The following is an 18576-nucleotide window of genomic DNA, read 5'->3' as shown; positions in this document are numbered from 1 at the left end:
GTTTTTCTCTCTACTTAATATTTTTTCATGTTCGTTTTACGCCTTAATTTACGTCACTTCCTGGGCTCCCTCCTTTCTGCCTCCATCGCTTATTGCGTGAGCCGCGTGTTTACACACTTCCAGGTATGTTCCTCGCTGTTTTTCAGTTTTTTAAATTATGACAAATAATTTTAATGTAAGTGTAGCTTTTAAAAAATAATTTTGCCTCAGCTTGAGAAACCTAATGCGGGAAAAGCACACCCTTTTCTTCTGTATGAACATCTGTTTGAGGAGGCCCTAGCTAGCTGTTTAGCTGGCTTTGCTAACTAACCAATTCCGTTGATGTAATTTAGACTGTACACAAAATGTATGACTAGGTATGTTAAAATAAACTGGAATTAGAAAGACGGGTTATACGGCATCATCCTGTGTCAAACATAGTTTCATCGGCCTTATTTGAAAAAAGTTGCAACCCAATAGATTTGTGGTTAGCGTGTCCCTTGCTAAAGCTGTAGTTGCCCACCTCTTCACTCTGATTCATGCATTACTTGCAGACAGGCTCTGAAGTGTGACGCTATTTTCGGGGCCTTATGACAGCTGCGCATTCTTGTTGGTTTTCTGCGTGAAAGGGCAAAAAGTGACGGGAGATTTGAGGGGGATTTATTTCTAATACTTCCAGTTTGATTACATGTCTATCACTTCCTGCGAACTGCTAGATCACACATGTAGTATAGTAACACGTTAGGGGCAATTTATGTTGGTATTGAAAGTTGAAAATGTTATACCATTTTTTCCCCTCCATACAATGTCATTTAAAATTAAACGATCAGAATAGAATCAGAACTAATTCCTAGAAATTAGCTAATATTCAAATTGTGCAGCAAAAATGTTTTAACTTAAGCTAAGCTTGGATTGGAATGAGATTCCTATGGTATGACTGTGTAATAATATTTACAAATGAATTAATGATTTACTTAGCTCTTTTGATGCACAGACATAAGCAAAAATAAAATAAAAAACATAGACAGTTTTGTGAAAAAAAATTCTTGCTTATTATGCAAAATATTTGACATTTTTCCCATCCTCTACCCTTTCATAGAGTATTCCATGTATAACAAGCTGATATTGTCTGGGTAATTAAACAAAGCACAGGTAGAACTTACAATGAACTGCTTAATAGCCATGTCACTTCAGAATCAGAATAAACGTTAATGTTCCCCAAGGGAAAATGTATTATTCTCCATTAAATATAAACAAATATAAATATAATCATTAGTGGTATAAAATTTACAACACAAATGTGAAATTACATTGTTAGGTATGACCTAAATATAAAATAAATTAAATAAAATGAAATAAAAATACAAGTCATTGAAGTTTATCAGCTTCCATGTAGTTGCTCTCCATGTCTTGTGGATGTTAGGAAATATTTCCGAACAGCCACTCTGTCTCTACTACAGCAAAGGAAAAGTGTAGCAGAGTTGTGTTATTTTCTGTCTCACATAACTGGTGTTAGGAAGGTGTAGGTAACTCATATTACTCCAGCTTTTTATTTGGCATCTCATTAAAGTTCTGCTAATAACCAGTAGAATTGCTGTTGAATTCTGTGCCTGTTCTCTTATATTTAAGATGAAGGAGTCGATAATGAACCAAGAGAAGCTTGCCAAACTGCAGGAGCAGGTCCGCATAGGTGGCAAGGTAAGGTGCCTACATGCTGCCAAGTTATAGTTATGGGGACTCTGAATCATTTGCTAAAGCTAATTTCACTGCTTTGTAGGGGTCAGCCCGGAGAAAGAAGAAGGTGGTGCACAGGACGGCTACAGCAGACGATAAGAAGCTGCAGTTTTCACTGAAGAAACTAGGAGTCAACAACATCTCTGGTATTGAAGAGGTACGGTAAATGTTTGTGGACTTTTCCACATTGGAAACTAACATACAACTGATTTTATGTACAAGTAATAATGGACTTAATATCTTTCATTTAAATTGCAAATAAAGCTGAACTGAAATCCCTGGAGATGGGATGATTTACCCAAAGAGTTCTCCAGAGTGTGAAATCTCTGATTTTTGATGACATTCGGTGGCCGTATATCCTTTGCTATAAAAGTTGCAATGAACTTTATGATTAGCCATTTAGTTACAGAGGAGTTTTTACATTGCTTAGTGAATGCACTGCTGGCTGACATGAAGCATATGATCAACTGTTTTAACTTCTGCCAACAGTTGGAAACTTAATGTTTCATGGTCATGTTTCAGAATATTTTACTTGTTTTTATACAGGCTGTATCTGATGTGGCTCTTGTGCAATTCATTTTCCATTTTGTGTTGAGGGGACAGGATGCTTTACATGTGACGTTAATGTGTGCCGCACTTATTTGCTTCTCGGCTCTGCTTTTTTTCATCTAGTTTTGCTGTTTAATCAAGTCAAAATTGTCCATGTTCCCTTCTCAATGTATTTTATCACAGGTTCACAAGCTACCCTGGCTAAACAAGCAAGGCAATGTTTTAGATTTAGAACACAGCATATTAACGCGTTAGAATGGCTCTGTCAAAGTCCAAATGTAAACCTATTCATGTTGGCAGACAATCTCTATTTAATCAACCCAAGGTTAAAAACCAAAAATGGGCAAAAATGTCAGCCTTGCAGCAATAATTTCACCAAAAGATGCATCTACAAAATACTGAGGCAGGGAGATGAATACATGTATGCCAGACTTTTCAGATACAAATAAACTTTGATCAGTTCCTTCCACTTCGCAATCATTCACTACTTTATATTGATCTATCGGATACATTTCCAATAGAAGACATTGAAATTTGAGCTGCTAACATGAGAAAAATGTAACCGTCATTCAAAAGGTATAAATAGTTTTGCAATACATTGGAAAATCATGGCAGATTAAAGTTATCTAATGAAAGCTGTGCTCTGTTCTGATGACCCCTTTTGGGTCCAATAATATTGTACTGGTTACTTACCAGTTTACTTTTTTAGACCAAACTGTTGACTTTTCAAATAAGTAGAAATAAACCATTAAGAAGGGTAATTACAGTATGAGGTGATTGAAAAGACTCAGGATGGAAAGCTGTTGTTCTTTTAACAGCAAAGCTGCCATACTTCTGTTCATACATCTTTAATCTTTTTTGTTTTCACTGTAGGTGAATATGTTCACAAACCAGGGGACGGTGATCCACTTCAATAACCCAAAGGTTCAGGCCTCCTTGGCTGCCAACACGTTTACGATCACAGGGCATGCTGAAAATAAACAGCTAACAGAGATGCTTCCGGGAATCCTCAACCAGATGGGAGCTGATAGTCTTACCAGCCTCAGGAGACTAGCAGAGACCCTGCCCAAATCCGGTACTGCCACAAACTCGTCCAGCTGTGCTTTTCTCCGTCACACGTGTTGTGTGGTGTTTAATAATAAAACTCCCTAATTTTCATCATAGCTGGAGACAACAAAGCTCCCATAGTTGCTGCCGAAGAGGAAGATGACGAAGTTCCTGGTAAGCAAGAAAATTTGCATCTCATTTATTTATAAATACAGTGTATCTTGCTGAATTGTTGCGCACTAAACATCCTTAAAATTGGCTAGATTTTTAACAATAAAATGAGTGAGTCTACTCTGGACTCGTTCAAATCTATGCTTTAAATACTTTTACCTTTGTTTGCCTGAATTGATGTTTGCAAAAATCCAAGACAAACCTTTAACGCCAACATAAACTATGAAAGAATTCAGAATTCACTTATACTCTATTTGTACTAATTCTTATTTCTTTCTAATCTGTTTGTATAATTTTAAACATAATTCCCAGTAACACTTTGTTTTCATATGCTGCTTCCTTTTTCTTTTTGCATTTTCAGATCTTGTGGAAAACTTTGATGAAGCTTCAAAGAACGAAGCAAATTAACCAACATGACGACATCTGAGTGTTTCTTGAGTCACCACAGTATTTAAGTCATGTATTTGTGGCTACAAACATAACCTGCCTTTAAATTCAACAATTGGGTTGGAACAAGAAAATTGACTTTTTACAGAAAATGTTATTATACAGTTAAAGCAAACAGAATTTATTAGAACCTGCACAAGCTTCTCTTTCTCATGCTGCCTTCTTCACACTGCAGTACCCATGCATAAAAAAATGTATTGGTGGAATTAATTGTGTAATAAAGATAGCCTTTTAACTTCTTTTATATATGCAGCAGAACAGTTTTGCTTTGTTTTGTTTTTTCACAAATTAAAATCATTGCAACTGTTCATCATACTCAAATGTTAAGTTCTTAAAACAATAGCAGAAGTATTAAGAAGTCTCTCTTCCATCAAGGAGCACTGACAAAGATGAGTTACAAGGCAATTATGTAGCCAAACACAAAGCAAAACAAACACCACTGTTATAACACCACATAAAATATACAAAGCATAGAAGAAAAAACAAATAGTTATACATATATTACTACAAATCTTAACTAAAAACATTGATCCTGCCATGCATTGCTTAGGCAGGCCACAACTCTAAAAATATATACCTGTAAATGTATGTTACATTTAAGCCAGAAGGTCTCATTTTGGATAATAAGGGAAGAGATTGACTGGGATGCCCCTAAACTGTAAATCATGAGATTTAACAAAACACAAGGTTATTTCCTTTTGTAAAAAAAAAAAAAAAAAAAAAAATATCTTTTGTTTCTTGTCAGACAAACAGACAAAGCTCAGATTTGTTGAGACGGGCATGGTATTTCAAGGCTCCTCTGTTCCCTACAGGTTCTCAAATGCTCAGCAATTTCTTGGAGACACTTGGAGCTTAGGATGTGTCAGAAAGGGACAAACTGGACTGGGAATAATTTAAAATCCCACTTTCCATTTTGTGAAAACAAATGTATTGCGTTAATTTTCTTAAATGAAAAACATTCTCTTAGGTTTTAATTTTCTTTTTGAAACAAAGCTGGGTTTTGGTTGAATATTTCTTCTCAATGTAACAACATTGATTTATAGTTATTCCAAAAGGTTACAGGGACTCTTGTTTGTTATGGAGATTAATAAAACCTATTTTAAGGTGAAATACTGAGTCAACAAATCAAAGTGCATTTGATTATTTTTATTAAGAAATTAAGCAAAGAAAATGAGCAATAACTCCCCTGGCTAGTCCAGGGAAATGAAGGAAAAAGACATCACTTTAATATTTGCCAGTTATGTAAACTCAGGACTTCCCATCAGCTTAACAATGAAGGTACAGTTTTCTCACAGCTCAGCATCTGCATGGCTTTGGACGTTTCAAACCAAGTACAGAGAGATAAACAACCTCCCAGAAACTTATCATCTTCAGTCTTCCCAGTAATAAAGCCAGGGTTTTATTTTGCCATAACTGGAGGATCAGTCCTGGGCATTTTGAACAGTGTCAAACCTTCTTGACAACAGCTGAACCCTTCGCCTCGAAGTTCTTGATGAACGTTGCACCTGTTCTTTCGAAGACCAGCTTTGTCAAACAAAATCCGTGAAACATTAATCGAACAGGGAGTGATGGTGAGGAAACTGAAAGTTGAGCTAATTCTTTGTGGATATAAAATGACATCAGTCATTCAAACATCCAGTAAAAACACAACTTATTGTGTTTGGCTCCAGTGTAGAAAGCCTCAAATTAGTAAATCTGCTCTTTGTTCTTTTATTTAACAATTTACAGAAAGCCACATGCAATGTCTCCTCATGGTCAGCAAATATTTTCGATGGATGGACAGACAGACACTTCGTTGGCATTTCTGGATAACAATTTATTGTGCAGTCTTGATAATTCTCCACAAATTGTTCAGTATGATCTCTGTGGCACAATAGAAGGTTTTTTTTTTTTTTTCCCCACTTTTTGTTTATTGCATTTGGGCCTTTCTGATGAGGTGTTCGGTGTTTACACTCCATCTCAGATTTTCTGAAGTGTACTGTATATTTCCAGAAATTTGAGACTTGTGATACATTCTTGCTTTTGTCACCTGATGTTCAGGGCACAGGGACAATTATTTGGTATTTATTATTATTATTATTATTATTATTTAGTCATTCATTTTTTCATTTTGTTGAATGACATGTTCTGCTTATAAGCTTCTTCTTCAGTGTTTGAGATCAGATCTGTGATGGTTGAATAATGGTTGATTTTAGTGTTTGTACTGTGGATTCAGGAAGAGTTGTTGGAGTTCTTTGTGTACTGTAGTGGGATGAAGACACAGCCTTGGAGGACACCACTGACAGGTATGATATTTATTGAAGTGTGGCTACTTAGCTCAGAGACCCGCAGGGACATGAGTAAACAATTTCAAACAGAGTTTTGGTCAGTAATACTAGCTGACTGATAGATTCAAGCCAACATTTAGATTTCATATTCGTTAGCAATTTCCCAAATTTAAACCAAAAGATCAGATATAGACACAGATGAAGCAATTTTACTGAATGATTTTTGACAAAGAGAATATCTGTGGCACAAGTATCGGGATATGAGTTTTATTCAATGTAGTGTAGTATTGTTCACGCAGAATACCGTTTTGGTGACATGTTTCGTCTGACTGGAACAAATAGCATTTTTGAGTGGCCCAGACAGAGTTTCTACTTGAATCTGACGGAGAATCGGTAAAGGGAGATAAAAGATTAAGGTGATGCTAAGGATGCCTCCAAACCTCAAACACTTGGAGTCTATTACCAAAAATAAACCCTCAAAAAACCAGTAAAGGTAATGCCAATAAAGGTTTGTACACTAATTATTGATAAACCTAGACATATCATTTAGAGGGGGAGCAAAAGGGGCATGTGCTCAAGTCCCCCCTGCACGTGCCTGGTTGAGCTCCAGTTAGCCGCCTTATCTCACTGTGCGAGAGGCAACTGCGTCGTGTGTCACGGACAAAAGGTCAAAGGTAAACAAGGTGAACAGAGGGCTCATTATGTTGTACAAACCCCCCCACCTCCCCAACAAAAAACAAACAATTTTAGTACATGTTATCATGTGTCAGAAGAGGGCTTAGGAAAAAATAAAAAAAAAAAATAAATAAATATTTGACCAAAAGGGCACTTGAGGGCAAGGAGCCAAAGGGGCAGGTGCTCAAGCCCCCCCTCTGCACGTGCCTGTCCGTCACCCAGGACATGGCAAAACTAAAGAAGGCTTAAAAATAATGCAACTTAACAAGTTATAATTTAAATAGGACATAACTTGTATTGGGAGCCATTTCAATAAATCAATATTTATGAGGAATTTTATTAAGAGCAGTTACTCATAATGCTTTTTTTATTTAGAACCTTAAATTTTTGTGAAGGTGTAGCAGAGATTAGATCAGTGAGACTGAACAAAACTCGTATGGAAGCAACATTTGAGTTTTAGTTTTACTTCTCTGCAGGCTGCTGACTGAGAATAAAACATGTTTGATGTGCATTACTAGTCATTTTTGGTCCTGCAGCTTGAATGTGGTTTAAAACTTGTAAAACCACATTTTACGTCATATTTCAATGGAACCTCGCCGACCCCCCCAAAATTGGTCTTATGAAATTTTCCTGTCTATGGTGTCCCCCAATAATGAGATGGGATGTACGCCCTTGATTAGCATAAATACTTTTATAGTACAAAAGAAAAGTTGAGTTTTTGTGAATCTGTTAGAGATGACTCCTCACCGAGCCATTCATACACACAGCGATTCAAAAGTGGTTTCTCAGAATCCTTACAGCTTTATTTTCTGAGATGGACTGTCCATGCAGATTACAAGTGTGGACAGTCTTCTTTAGAACAGAAAGTTTGGGCTTTTACTTTATTGTAACAAGATCAGACGCTGGCAACAACAATAGTCTTTCCTGAACAACACTGGGAGGTCCGTTTGCTGGTAAAATTGCGGTAAGGAAAGTTGTATTTAGACATTCTGTGGTAGTGATATCACCGACACAGTCATCTCTTTTACTTGTCTTATAGCTGTGTCTCTATCAAATGAGATGGTAATAACTAGAACAAACTGTATGTGTCTTTCAGTCGTTTTGGGCTTTTTTTTACTCTAATATTTGGTTGCGGTGCTTATATTCAGTAGCACTCCTGTCTTCTGTGACGCCATTGGCTGATTAGGGTGAGTAAAACCCAGAACTTATTAAAACTGAAAGCTAATGAAAGTCATCCATAAAATCATTTCCAGTGAAGTAATAAGAACTTTTAAATCTGTTTTTACATGTATGTATATAAGCAGGGAATGTCCGTTTCTTCAGTAAGTAATATGAATGTTTTGGTAAAGGTTATATATTACATCACTTGTAGAGCACACATTTTAAATTTTGTTTAAATAATGTTCAAAATGAATTACACCTTTTTGCATTCTTAAATTTGCATGTTCCCCGGCGCAGAGGTGACAAAAGCTTTTCAGGCTTGTAGGGAAGTGAAACATTACCGCCCGCTATTTTTGACTTACTGACTGAAGAGACTTCACACAGTCTGGTTAAGCAGCATGTCTGCATCATGCATGTTGTGCTGAAGACGACGAGTTTACTCAAGAAAGAGGAAGGAGGGGAACGAAAACGATTGTAACACCTAATGTAGTTGGAGCGGCTACTCCTACAGCTACGTCACACACATGACAGAAACAATATGAAAATGAGTGAGGATAAACACACAGGGCTCTGTTTCTGTTTCCACCTTGTTGATGCTGACATTTTCCCATACAGAGGAGGGTTGCCCCGTCTGCGATGGGGAAGTCCTGTTGCCAGTCCCTTTTTTTTCCAGCCCAAAGTTCTTTGGATTGTACTTACATTGTATTTTGGGGGAAAGCCATTGGATGAGATGATTTCTGTTTTTTTTTTTTTTTTTTCAAAAGGTAGATGAAAATAAGATTGACTTAGATATAGGTATTTTATATTTTTGGCCAATTTATCTCATAAAGTTTTTCTTTATATTAAAGAACTTTTTTGCACTGTCATTAATAAAAATGGCATCTTACAATTTTTTTCTCTTTTTGCCCTTTTTCTTACACTTACATGTTTTAGTTGAAATAAATTTTGACATTGGTCAAAGATAACCCATGTAAGTGTAAAATGAAGTTTTTAAATAAGAATTTATTTTGGAAAATGATCTCCAGACCGTCCTTACCCCACGTAAAAACATAACTATCTCCTAAACCTAAATTGACTGTTCCTGTCTCAGTGGAAACATTAAGTATTTTGAATATCTGACGACAAATACTGGATATATTTGTGGAAGAATTTTGGCCCATTCTTCCTTGTTGGATTGTTTTAATTCAGCCATGTTTTTCAACCACGAATGGTCATATCACAGCATTTTGAGCTTGATTTAAATCTATGCTTTCAATAGATAACCCTATTTTTTAGCCATACAGGATAAGTGGGGGAGAGGTAGGGAGCAGCGTGGGGGTGTGTGTTCAAAAGTATGAAACAAAAAAAAAATAGGGCAATATTTCATTGTTTAATTTATTAAGAGAGCCAAAGATGTTGCTTCAGGGATGCAGGTTCCAGAAAGCTGTGATCCTACCTCAATATAACTGAATCTAAAATAAATATTTCCTACTGTCTCTTCAGTACAGGGGACCATTACAGGAGCCAGGACCAGTTTTACAAGGACACTGGCCCCAGCTGGCCCCCATCTAGAACCGCCCTTGGCTGGACATTCTCCTGTAGGATTTATTTAGTAGAATTCATAATTATTTCATTTATAGCAAGTTGTCCAAATTCTGAAGCAGATGCCATGATTGACTGTCAATAGACGTTCTTTTAAAAGAAAATTAAAAAAGGCTGTGCTAGCGCTGTGCCAAGTGTAGTCGGATCCACACTTTCCAAAAGATCCAGTTGGAGTCATTTTGGTTACCCAGCCATTCTGGGGAAATTTCCCCACGTTTCCATTTTTCCCCAGTTTGTGGATAACGGCTCTCACTGCTCTTTGTTGGAGTCTTTAAAAAAAGCCTTGAAAAAAAATCTTTGTAAGTCTTTTAACAATGACAGATCTCATTGACTTTGTTCCTCGTGTTCTTGAATCTGTTTTGGGCATGACATGTTGCCTGAGATCTTTTATCCCGCTTCATTTTGTCAGACATATTTTATTTAAGTGATTCATTCATTTTACAAGGCAAAAAACAAAATAGTGGCTTTATCTGTGAAAATAAACTGAATCTGTGAGGAAGTGTATTCTTTCTTACTACACTTGTGTCTTTGTAAAGCTAAAATATTTTTTAAAGATGCTTTGAAAAGGATTATTTACTTTAACAAAGACACAAAGATTGGAAATGTTTAAATTATGAACGTAGCTATAAGATCTATAACTAGCAAAGAGGAAATGACATAATTTGCCATAAAAAAATTATTTCTTCTTTATATAGAATTAGGTCTTTTTCTGAGTATGGGCTTAATATTCAAATTAGAGTGCATCTGAAAAGTTCAGTTTTTTGCCTTAATGGTGGGTGGCAAAACCCCCGCCTCATTTAGACACCCACGTTCCTTATCTGCATCTTTTTTTTTTTTTTTTTTTTGACATTAGTCGAAACTCAGATAATATCTTTTTGCAACAACTGAAATGCAAAGTAGAACTGAGGAAATGAACCATCTGTCGGCTTTTATTAGTTCACTGAAGGTCAGTTTCTATGGCACCTCAAAAAAAAAAGGTGTTAAAAAGAGGTGTGGAGTGAGCTGATGATGTATGCTCCTCGCCACGCTATAAAAATCATACACTGTGAGGAGTTAGAGCATACATCACCAGGTTCGCTTGTCCTTTCCGCCTGACTTCAGAGTAAATTCATCTAATGGTAAGAAAGAACTGGAATAAAAGAAAAATAATTACTCTCTTTTCTAAGCTAATTTTAACTTTAGAAAGCTTCAACTATCAAAATAACTATTTGACTTTTGTTGGCAACATTATTAAAAATACCTTTGTAATTACAAGTCAATGACCTACCTAAATCTTTGTTTAACAAAGACACATTGATTGGAAATGTTTAATTTATAACCGCAGCTATCATATCTATAACTAGCAAAGAGGAAGGTGAAGTAACATTTTTCTCTCAAACTTCCCCTCTGACACTGTCAAACAATCTAGATGACCTTATTGTCGTGGATCACTGCCTTTCTGCTGATCGGCGCAACAGCAGCTGATCAACAGGCTAAACTCAACCACTTTCCAGAAAACTGTAGGTTCTTTCAGCACACACACATTTGGCAATCTTCATTTGTGCCTCTCGCAAAAGTGATTCAGTTTGTCTAAATTTAGCACATCTCTTTGTTTGTCTCTCTGGATCTGTGTAGTTGCTGTGGCAAAACAAGGTAAAGATTCTGTCAGCCTTACCTGCCTTACAACCACGACTGGACCTGTGACATGGAAGCACAACAACGACGAAGAGTCCGACTTTAAAGACAACATGAGCCAGAGTGGCCATAATCTAACTGTGAGGGACGTGGAAGCACCCCTGCTGGGGGAATACAGCTGCTGGAGAGATGGAACAAAATTATCGTCGACCCTTCTGCTGCAGGAGACTGAGGAAGAAGAGGATATAAGTGAGTCTCATCTCTTTATCCATCTGCAATCCGTTCAACTGAAACTGGCTGAGTTAGTCACAGAACATGACATGTGACAATCTCTGGTGTTCTATTTTTAGTTGCACTTCCATTCACTCTTGTTGTTCATTATTGCAGATTCTTTGCTCACATGTCGCGCAAAGTCCTATGATTGTAACTTCAGCTGCAGATGGACTGAAGGCAGATATGGAGCTGTGCGCCTTGGAATCGGCCCTGACTGGTAAAGATGAATTCAATTAAGGAGACCAGGTTTAGTGCCTGGAAAGAGGCCGTAGTACAATTACTGTCAATTCTGGTAAAGATGCGTAAAAAGATATAAATTGATTAGGGTTTTTTCGTTTCGCTGTTATGACATAGTCTTATGCTAAAAATTTTTTTAAATATAACCCTCAATCTTACCACATAGTGTGGGAGGTGCCACAATTACTGACACAATAGAAAATTCTATAAAACAGGCAAAAATGAATAAATTGACTTTTCTGAGCTGTCAGGATGTGTAGGAGCCTGTGAGTTAAACCACTGAAATAATCCATGACTTCATGATGCCCCGTCATAAAAAAAAAATCATTGAATGGCACAGAGGCTCATTTATCTTAGCTGCTCTTAATCTGAGAAACAAGAGGACATGCCCTTTAAGTAAAGCATATGCAGGTTGATCTTCATAAGTCAGAAAAAGGAGAAGAATGATCGAGAAATAAAAAAATAACTACTTTCCCTAAACTTTTACATCTATACAGTCTGCAGTAATTAAAGAACTTAAAATAACCAAAATTGTGTAATTTATATTTTACTTTTTTTTAGGTTGGTCAGAGTGTCGAAGAGCATTTAATTAGTAATTTATGACGTAAATAAAACATGGTACAAAAGATTTTTTAATTTTTTTTGCTTATCCAATTTTGAAATGGGAAACACAAGAGAAACATTTCATTTCAGACAGACAAATGTGCATAGAGCTTTATAAATTAGGAAATATCTTGTAGAAAATAGTGACAGGCCTGAATTTGCCCATATCTCCACTAAGATCACAATTAAATCATTAAGAACGGCTTAAACTGTGACTAACTAGTTTGGACAAATAGCCATGTCTGTCCTTTGACCATGGATACTGAAGAAGGGACATAAAAAATCTTTAAAACTGACTGTCAGAGATCTATAGCAAACAGAAGCATTTTTGGTCACCAAGCCTCCATGATAACTTCATTTTCAGACTTTTATGCACATCTTTACCTGCAACTTTAAAGGGCGCTTTAGCTATAGGACGTCATTTATTGATGTAATAATTTGGTATTGATATCTGACATCTGTGGCGTTGTTTGCCTCTACAGCACTAATGGTCTGCCAACATGCCACTGGGTGAGCAGCAGTGCCCAGCCTGACAGCGAGGGATTCCAGTTTGAACTGACCCACAACCTCTCATCTTTTGGTGAGGAAAGCACCATGCTGGAGGTCACCGCTGAGGCCATCGACGATGACTTCCTCTTCCTCAAGAAAACCAAAAAGTTTTATCTTAGAGACATTGGTGAGTTGCATGAAAATAAGGGAAAATTTAAACAACTCAGTCGAAGATTACCAGCAATTTCACAACAATCTTAAAAAGAAAAAGCTATTAGTAAAGAAGCTAATTTCAAATGACAAAGGACAGGAAATCAAGTATTAAGAACTGGATTAAAACTTATCATTCTATATTTCTCTCATAAATATTGCAAATGTTTTTCCCCATTTTTATGCTTTTGCTTTTGTTTTGCCCCTCTGCAGTTGTACCTGACAGCCCCCGGATTGTCAGCATGAAGGTGGTGCAGTCGCAGCTGAATGTCTCCATCGAGCCGCCGTCCAGCTGGTCAACTCCTCACAGCTTCTTCGCTCTGGAGCACGAGATTGAATACATCCTCAGAGACAATGGAGAGGTAAAATGACCAGACTCCGAACCGCAGCCTTGGGTTTCAGGGTTGTTTCATGTTCTTTCTTTCATATTTTGTTGTCTGACTGTGGTTTCTGTTTGACTTCAGACCATAATCTCTTCATCTTCTCTGATACCAAAGAAGATCAGCAAGCTGAGGGCCCGGTCCAGAGATCCATTGGTGTTCTCAACTTGGAGTCAGTGGACTCCGTGGAAAAATGTAACCCACTGAAGTTATCTGATCGCACTTCTTTCAGCTTCCACTCTTTGTATGCTCTCACGCGTTCCGCATGTCTGCAGCGTCTTCTCGTATTTATTAGGAGAGACTTTGATGATGTAACCTTCTGCCTACCCACAAACCATCTGGGGCCCACCGATGATTGAATTTTAACACAGACCATAAAACGTTTATACTGAGAAAGAGAGTACCATTAAGTTTGATTTCACAGTTTCAGCATAAATTAAAAGACAAAATCATTTAGAATTGAAGTTTAATATCTAAAGCGACTTGCAGATTTATTTTGTAAAAATACAAAAAACAATATTTATTGTTTAATTTTCACAACCTGACACTACAAGTTAAATTATATCCTTATGTTTGACATTGGTTTGTTCACAAATACATCTTAGCCAATAACAACCTGTGATTGCTTTTAGTTTCAGCCAGTTAAACTTGGCCCCCTCTACTGTATTTCACCAAATTAAATGTATTAGTTGTGGTGTTGTCCTTGACCCAAAGAGGGGCCCAAAATCAAACTCAGTTACATTCGTGGTCCAGACTTCTGCTCAAAAAGTACAGTTTTTTATATGCTATAGACAAAATGTTTATTTATTTTTTTATATTTAATCTTATTTTTTATATATTTATTTGTGCTATAAAAATAATTATTTATGAGTATTTATTAATTTAAAAGTTTACAGAACACTTATTGCCTATGTCAAGTCTGATACGTCGTTGCGGGGGTCTGCTTCAATGTCTGACATCACAATGTATGTTTGTTATTTTTGTTCGTATGTTGGTGTTTCTGTGGACTTCTGTGGTTTTACGCAGAGCAAAACAAATGAGTATTAAAAGAGCTTTCTGCTTCCTTCCTTATACATGTTCCTTCTTCATTTATGTGTTGCCTGAGTGATGTATGTATGAGCTCAACAACTCAGAGAAATTCCCTTTTAAAGCGATTCTTGGTGGACGCTGTCGATTCAAATGTCTTTATAAGGCGTTAGAAACATCACGCCTTTGCCGTACAGATGAGGAACTAATTTGAATATGCTAATTAATCAAATACTTTGTGCCGATATATAAAAAGGAAGCACACTTTCAAAAACCCACAAAAAAATAGACCCTACCCTAAGTGTGCCATGGATCTGTATTCAGCTGTCCTGAGTCAATACTTTTATTACAGTTACTGCTTTGAGTCTTCACGTTTGTCCCTTCTTAGCTTTGTCAGTCTAGAGACTGAAATTTTTGTTTGTTCTTTGCAACAAAGTAGTTCAAGCTCAGCCAGAACGAATGGAGAATTTCTGCAAACTTCACATTTCATATCATAACACACTTTATCCAGTTTTATTTAGGTATGGAATTTGACTAGGCCATTCTAGCGTATTATAATGATTTGATTAAAACTATTCCATTAGAGCTCCAGTCATTCTTCAGGACTGTTGTCCTACTGGAAGGTAAACCTCCAACGCTGTCTCAAATCTTTTGCAGACTATTTATTTACTTACAACACTGCCCTGGAACTTACTGCTGCTACTACTACTGCTAGTAATAATAATAATAATAATAATAATAATAATAATAATAATAATGGCTTTTATTTAACCTGATAAAAGTTGAGGTCTACAATACTTTTTCAAGGGGAACCTGGCAAAATAGTAGCACCATTTACAAGTATCAACATTTACATTGAACAAAAGAAATAGATTCATTTTTCCATGATCCCATCAATAAAATGCATCCACATATCATAATGATCCCACTGCAATGTTTTCATGGCAGGGATGCCATGAAAACACATCAGTTTAATGTGTTTTTGTAGCAAACAAGACTTTTCGGTAACACTTTATTTGAAGGGGGTTGAATAAGACTGTCATGACATTGTCATAAACATGTCATAACACCTGTCATGAACATGAATAAGCCTTCATGAATATTTATGACTGTTGTCATAAAGCGTCATTCGGTAAATCATGACACTTTTAATACAAAGTTGACATTATTCAAAATGTCTTTGCTATGACAACTTGACATTAACCAGGAAATCATTACTGTTTAAACTTTACCTTTAATAACATAAAGTTACCTGATTTTTAAAGTGCAATCAGTAATACTTTTATAACAAATTTATATCAGTAATGATTTCTTGGTTAATGTCAAGTTGTCATAACAAAGACATTTTGAATAATGTCAACTTTGTATTAAAAGTGTCATAATTTACCGAATGACTCTTTATGACAACAGTCATAACTATTCATGAAGGCTTATTCATGTTCATGACAGGTGTTATGACATGTTTATGACAGTGTCATGACAGTCTTATTCACCCCCTTCAAATAAAGTGTTACCAACTTTTCTAACAGGCCAGAGAGATTAATTTCACCCTGATCAGAGTATCTTCTTCCACATCAGACAGTAGATTTAAGACTTCTTGCAGCTTTTTGTAACAATGCAGTTCCTCCATGAAGGTCAGACTTAGAGACTTCACCAGTGATAGTTGTGTTTTCCTTTCTCAACCATTGACCTCTGCTGCTCATCTGGAGTTTCCGTTTCTTAAGTGCTTCTCTGATTTGTTCTCTCCTTCATGTTCCTTGATCTTCATAATGTTGTTTTCCACTAATGTTCTGTAACAAACCTCCAATGCCTTCGCCAATCAGCTTTATTTATAAAAAGAAATGTTTTGTAATCCACGTATCGCCTTTCCTTCGCTTTACGACTGTTCACTTTTTTGTGTCGGTCTGACATATAAGCTTCATTTATTGTTGCAATATAACAAAATACAAAAAATAATAAAGAGGAAAGAATACTTTTGAAAAACCTGCTGAAATGCTAAAATATAAAGAGGTATTTACATGTAAATGCCACTTTATTCCATTTAAGTCACTTTACAATGTTAATGGAATAAAGGCATAAAGTGACTTAGGGAAGAGATGAAAAGAAACGTGTTCTGTCATCCCTTTAAAGAATAAGGCAAACTATGAGTAAATGTCTAATATTTTGCCTTATCTTAATGAGTTAAATTTATACTTGTGACCTCTTCAGTGTAATTAAAACTGCCACAGAGAGATAGGCAGTAAACATCTAGGATTTTTTTAGTCACATGACATTGTGGTGATCTTTTTTTTTCCAGCCTTACACTCATCACAAAAGAAATTCATCTGATTATTTTTGGATAATAGATCATGCTAAAATTCTAAGAAAAATAAGCACAAAGAATATGCAACAAGAAATCCCCCACCTTGTGAAAAGGATCCAGCTTGGCTCCGAATGCTGTCCAACAAAAACGCTTAGCATTCGTTTTATTAGTCATTCACAATCTTTGTCATCACATGATCTTCCAATTTAGAGTTTCTATGAATTTGGACAAACGCATTTTCAGTTGTCACGCTATCATTTCAATGTCTAATCTGTTGCTGTTTTATTGCAGTGGAAGAATTCATGCCAGTGTAGAAAGAAACAGACATCTGAGCTGTCACCCAAGTGTTTGGAACACTGCAAGAGGAAAATGGAGAGAAGAAGAACTGAGCAAAGTCAAAATCTTCTGAAATGAAGGCGTTTTTGACAGAAATGTACACATTTGAAATTAGAGGGAACATGTTGGGACACAACACAGCACTGACAGATCGATTTAAGTTTTTAATGAAAAAAAAAAAACCTCCAAAAAACAGTTTTTCATTTGATGCATTTACATGAGTGAAGAACGACTTAAGTCATCGATCTGTGTTGGAGTTATCTGGTTTCAAAATACAAAAATGCATGCAGAGTGGCTGTCAGACAGTTAGGAGGCTGAAGCAGAAAAACAAGGAAAGGAATAAAACATGAGCAGGGAAGCCACTGCCAGGTCAGTGACCAGGAGGCACAGAGTGGGGATTTTTTTGACCTTCTGTGGTTTGCATGAAGCTGGGAAACTTTAGTATTGTACAAACAAACAAATTTCACCCACAGGATTGCAGTTGTGTGTGTTTTTTTTTTTTTTTGTTTTTTTGTTTTTTTTTTACCTCGGCTCCCCCTGCAGTTGTGGCACAAAACAAGTTCGCTGTAAAATCATTGCATTAAATCCTTTAACGTATTGAAAGTGTCTGTTGAGTCATCCAATAAATTAGAAAACATTTGCTCCAACGTGGATTGTTGGCCAGAAAATAAAAACCTTGAAACAGCTATCAAGCCCACATTATGTTTTCCTTTTAAAAATTATTTCTATAGTTTTGATATTCTGATGTTAACTGCTATAAATTGAAATTGTTTCCAATCAGCAGAAATAAAAGCTTGAAACATTAATCCGTATGTTCTTAAACTGCATATGGAACCGCTTGAGGAATTGACCCACTATGATTTTAATATATTAAAACTCTGCTAAGATAGATTTTCCAGGACACATACTTTCTTATTTCTTCTTATTTCCTTTATTTCATACAATTCCCTGTGTAACATTTATTATTTTTCATTGCAATTCTCCCCTTTCAGATCTCCTTTCCTCCATTATTTTAATGATTTATGAAAAATAAATCCATATTTTTTTCAGTCAACTTTGTACCTAATGTTCACCCAATTGCCACAGTCAATTTGTTTTAATGTTTTTCATAATTTGATGGCAATAAATACAAATTCAATTACCCATGTGTTTTTTCTTGTTAAAAGAAGTTACTTATCATACTCCATAACAAATAAAAGAGCATCTTCTTTAAAATCTCCTTTGAAAAAATCAGCTGAAAAATCCAAAACATATGTAAAAAAATATTAGTAAACATATAACCCTACATTTTCTTTATTTATTACATATGTTCAATAAATCATGAGGCTCGTTTGTCAGAGTATTGACAGTAACAGTCAGGCAGGAGATGAACATACATTTAATTAATCCAGCTGTGTGTTTGAGTAATTAAATGTCAGTAGTGTTTTTTATTAGTCTGATGTAATATGTCTCATATGTCATGGTTTTTATCAACTGAAGATAAAAAAAAATCATC

General features: G+C 36.0%; 2 protein-coding genes across 3 annotated transcripts; both read left to right on the top strand.

Moving 5' to 3' along the window:
- The first annotated feature begins 12 nt into the window (after positions 1–12).
- LOC106958054 (transcription factor BTF3-like) lies at positions 13–4235 on the top strand. The gene is made up of 6 exons (XM_015049766.1): positions 13–123; positions 1609–1677; positions 1757–1870; positions 3136–3337; positions 3427–3483; positions 3842–4235. Exons 1-6 carry the CDS (start codon positions 28–30, stop codon positions 3886–3888), a joined length of 585 nt encoding a protein of 194 aa, XP_014905252.1. The 5' UTR covers positions 13–27; the 3' UTR covers positions 3889–4235.
- A 3148-nt stretch (positions 4236–7383) lies between these two features.
- Positions 7384–17767, top strand: il12b2 (interleukin 12B 2). 2 transcript variants are annotated; one of them, XM_015049764.1, is made up of 8 exons: positions 7385–10729; positions 11020–11110; positions 11226–11474; positions 11613–11715; positions 12821–13014; positions 13251–13399; positions 13502–13612; positions 17037–17767. In XM_015049764.1, the coding sequence occupies exons 1-8, from the start codon at positions 10727–10729 to the stop codon at positions 17157–17159; spliced, it is 1023 nt and encodes a 340-aa protein (XP_014905250.1). In that variant the 5' UTR covers positions 7385–10726; the 3' UTR covers positions 17160–17767. The 2 variants fall into 2 exon arrangements, with proteins under 2 accessions (XP_014905251.1, XP_014905250.1); XM_015049765.1 differs by having other exon boundaries at positions 7384–11110.
- The last annotated feature ends 809 nt before the right edge of the window (positions 17768–18576 follow it).

The sequence above is a fragment of the Poecilia latipinna genome, unplaced genomic scaffold (assembly GCF_001443285.1).
Source record: "Poecilia latipinna isolate Pla-1442-1.1 unplaced genomic scaffold, P_latipinna-1.0 Scaffold959, whole genome shotgun sequence".
NCBI classification, from domain to species: Eukaryota; Metazoa; Chordata; class Actinopteri; order Cyprinodontiformes; family Poeciliidae; genus Poecilia; species Poecilia latipinna.
Note: the sequence above shows the minus strand (reverse complement) of the source record. Positions and strands in the feature narration are given on the sequence as shown.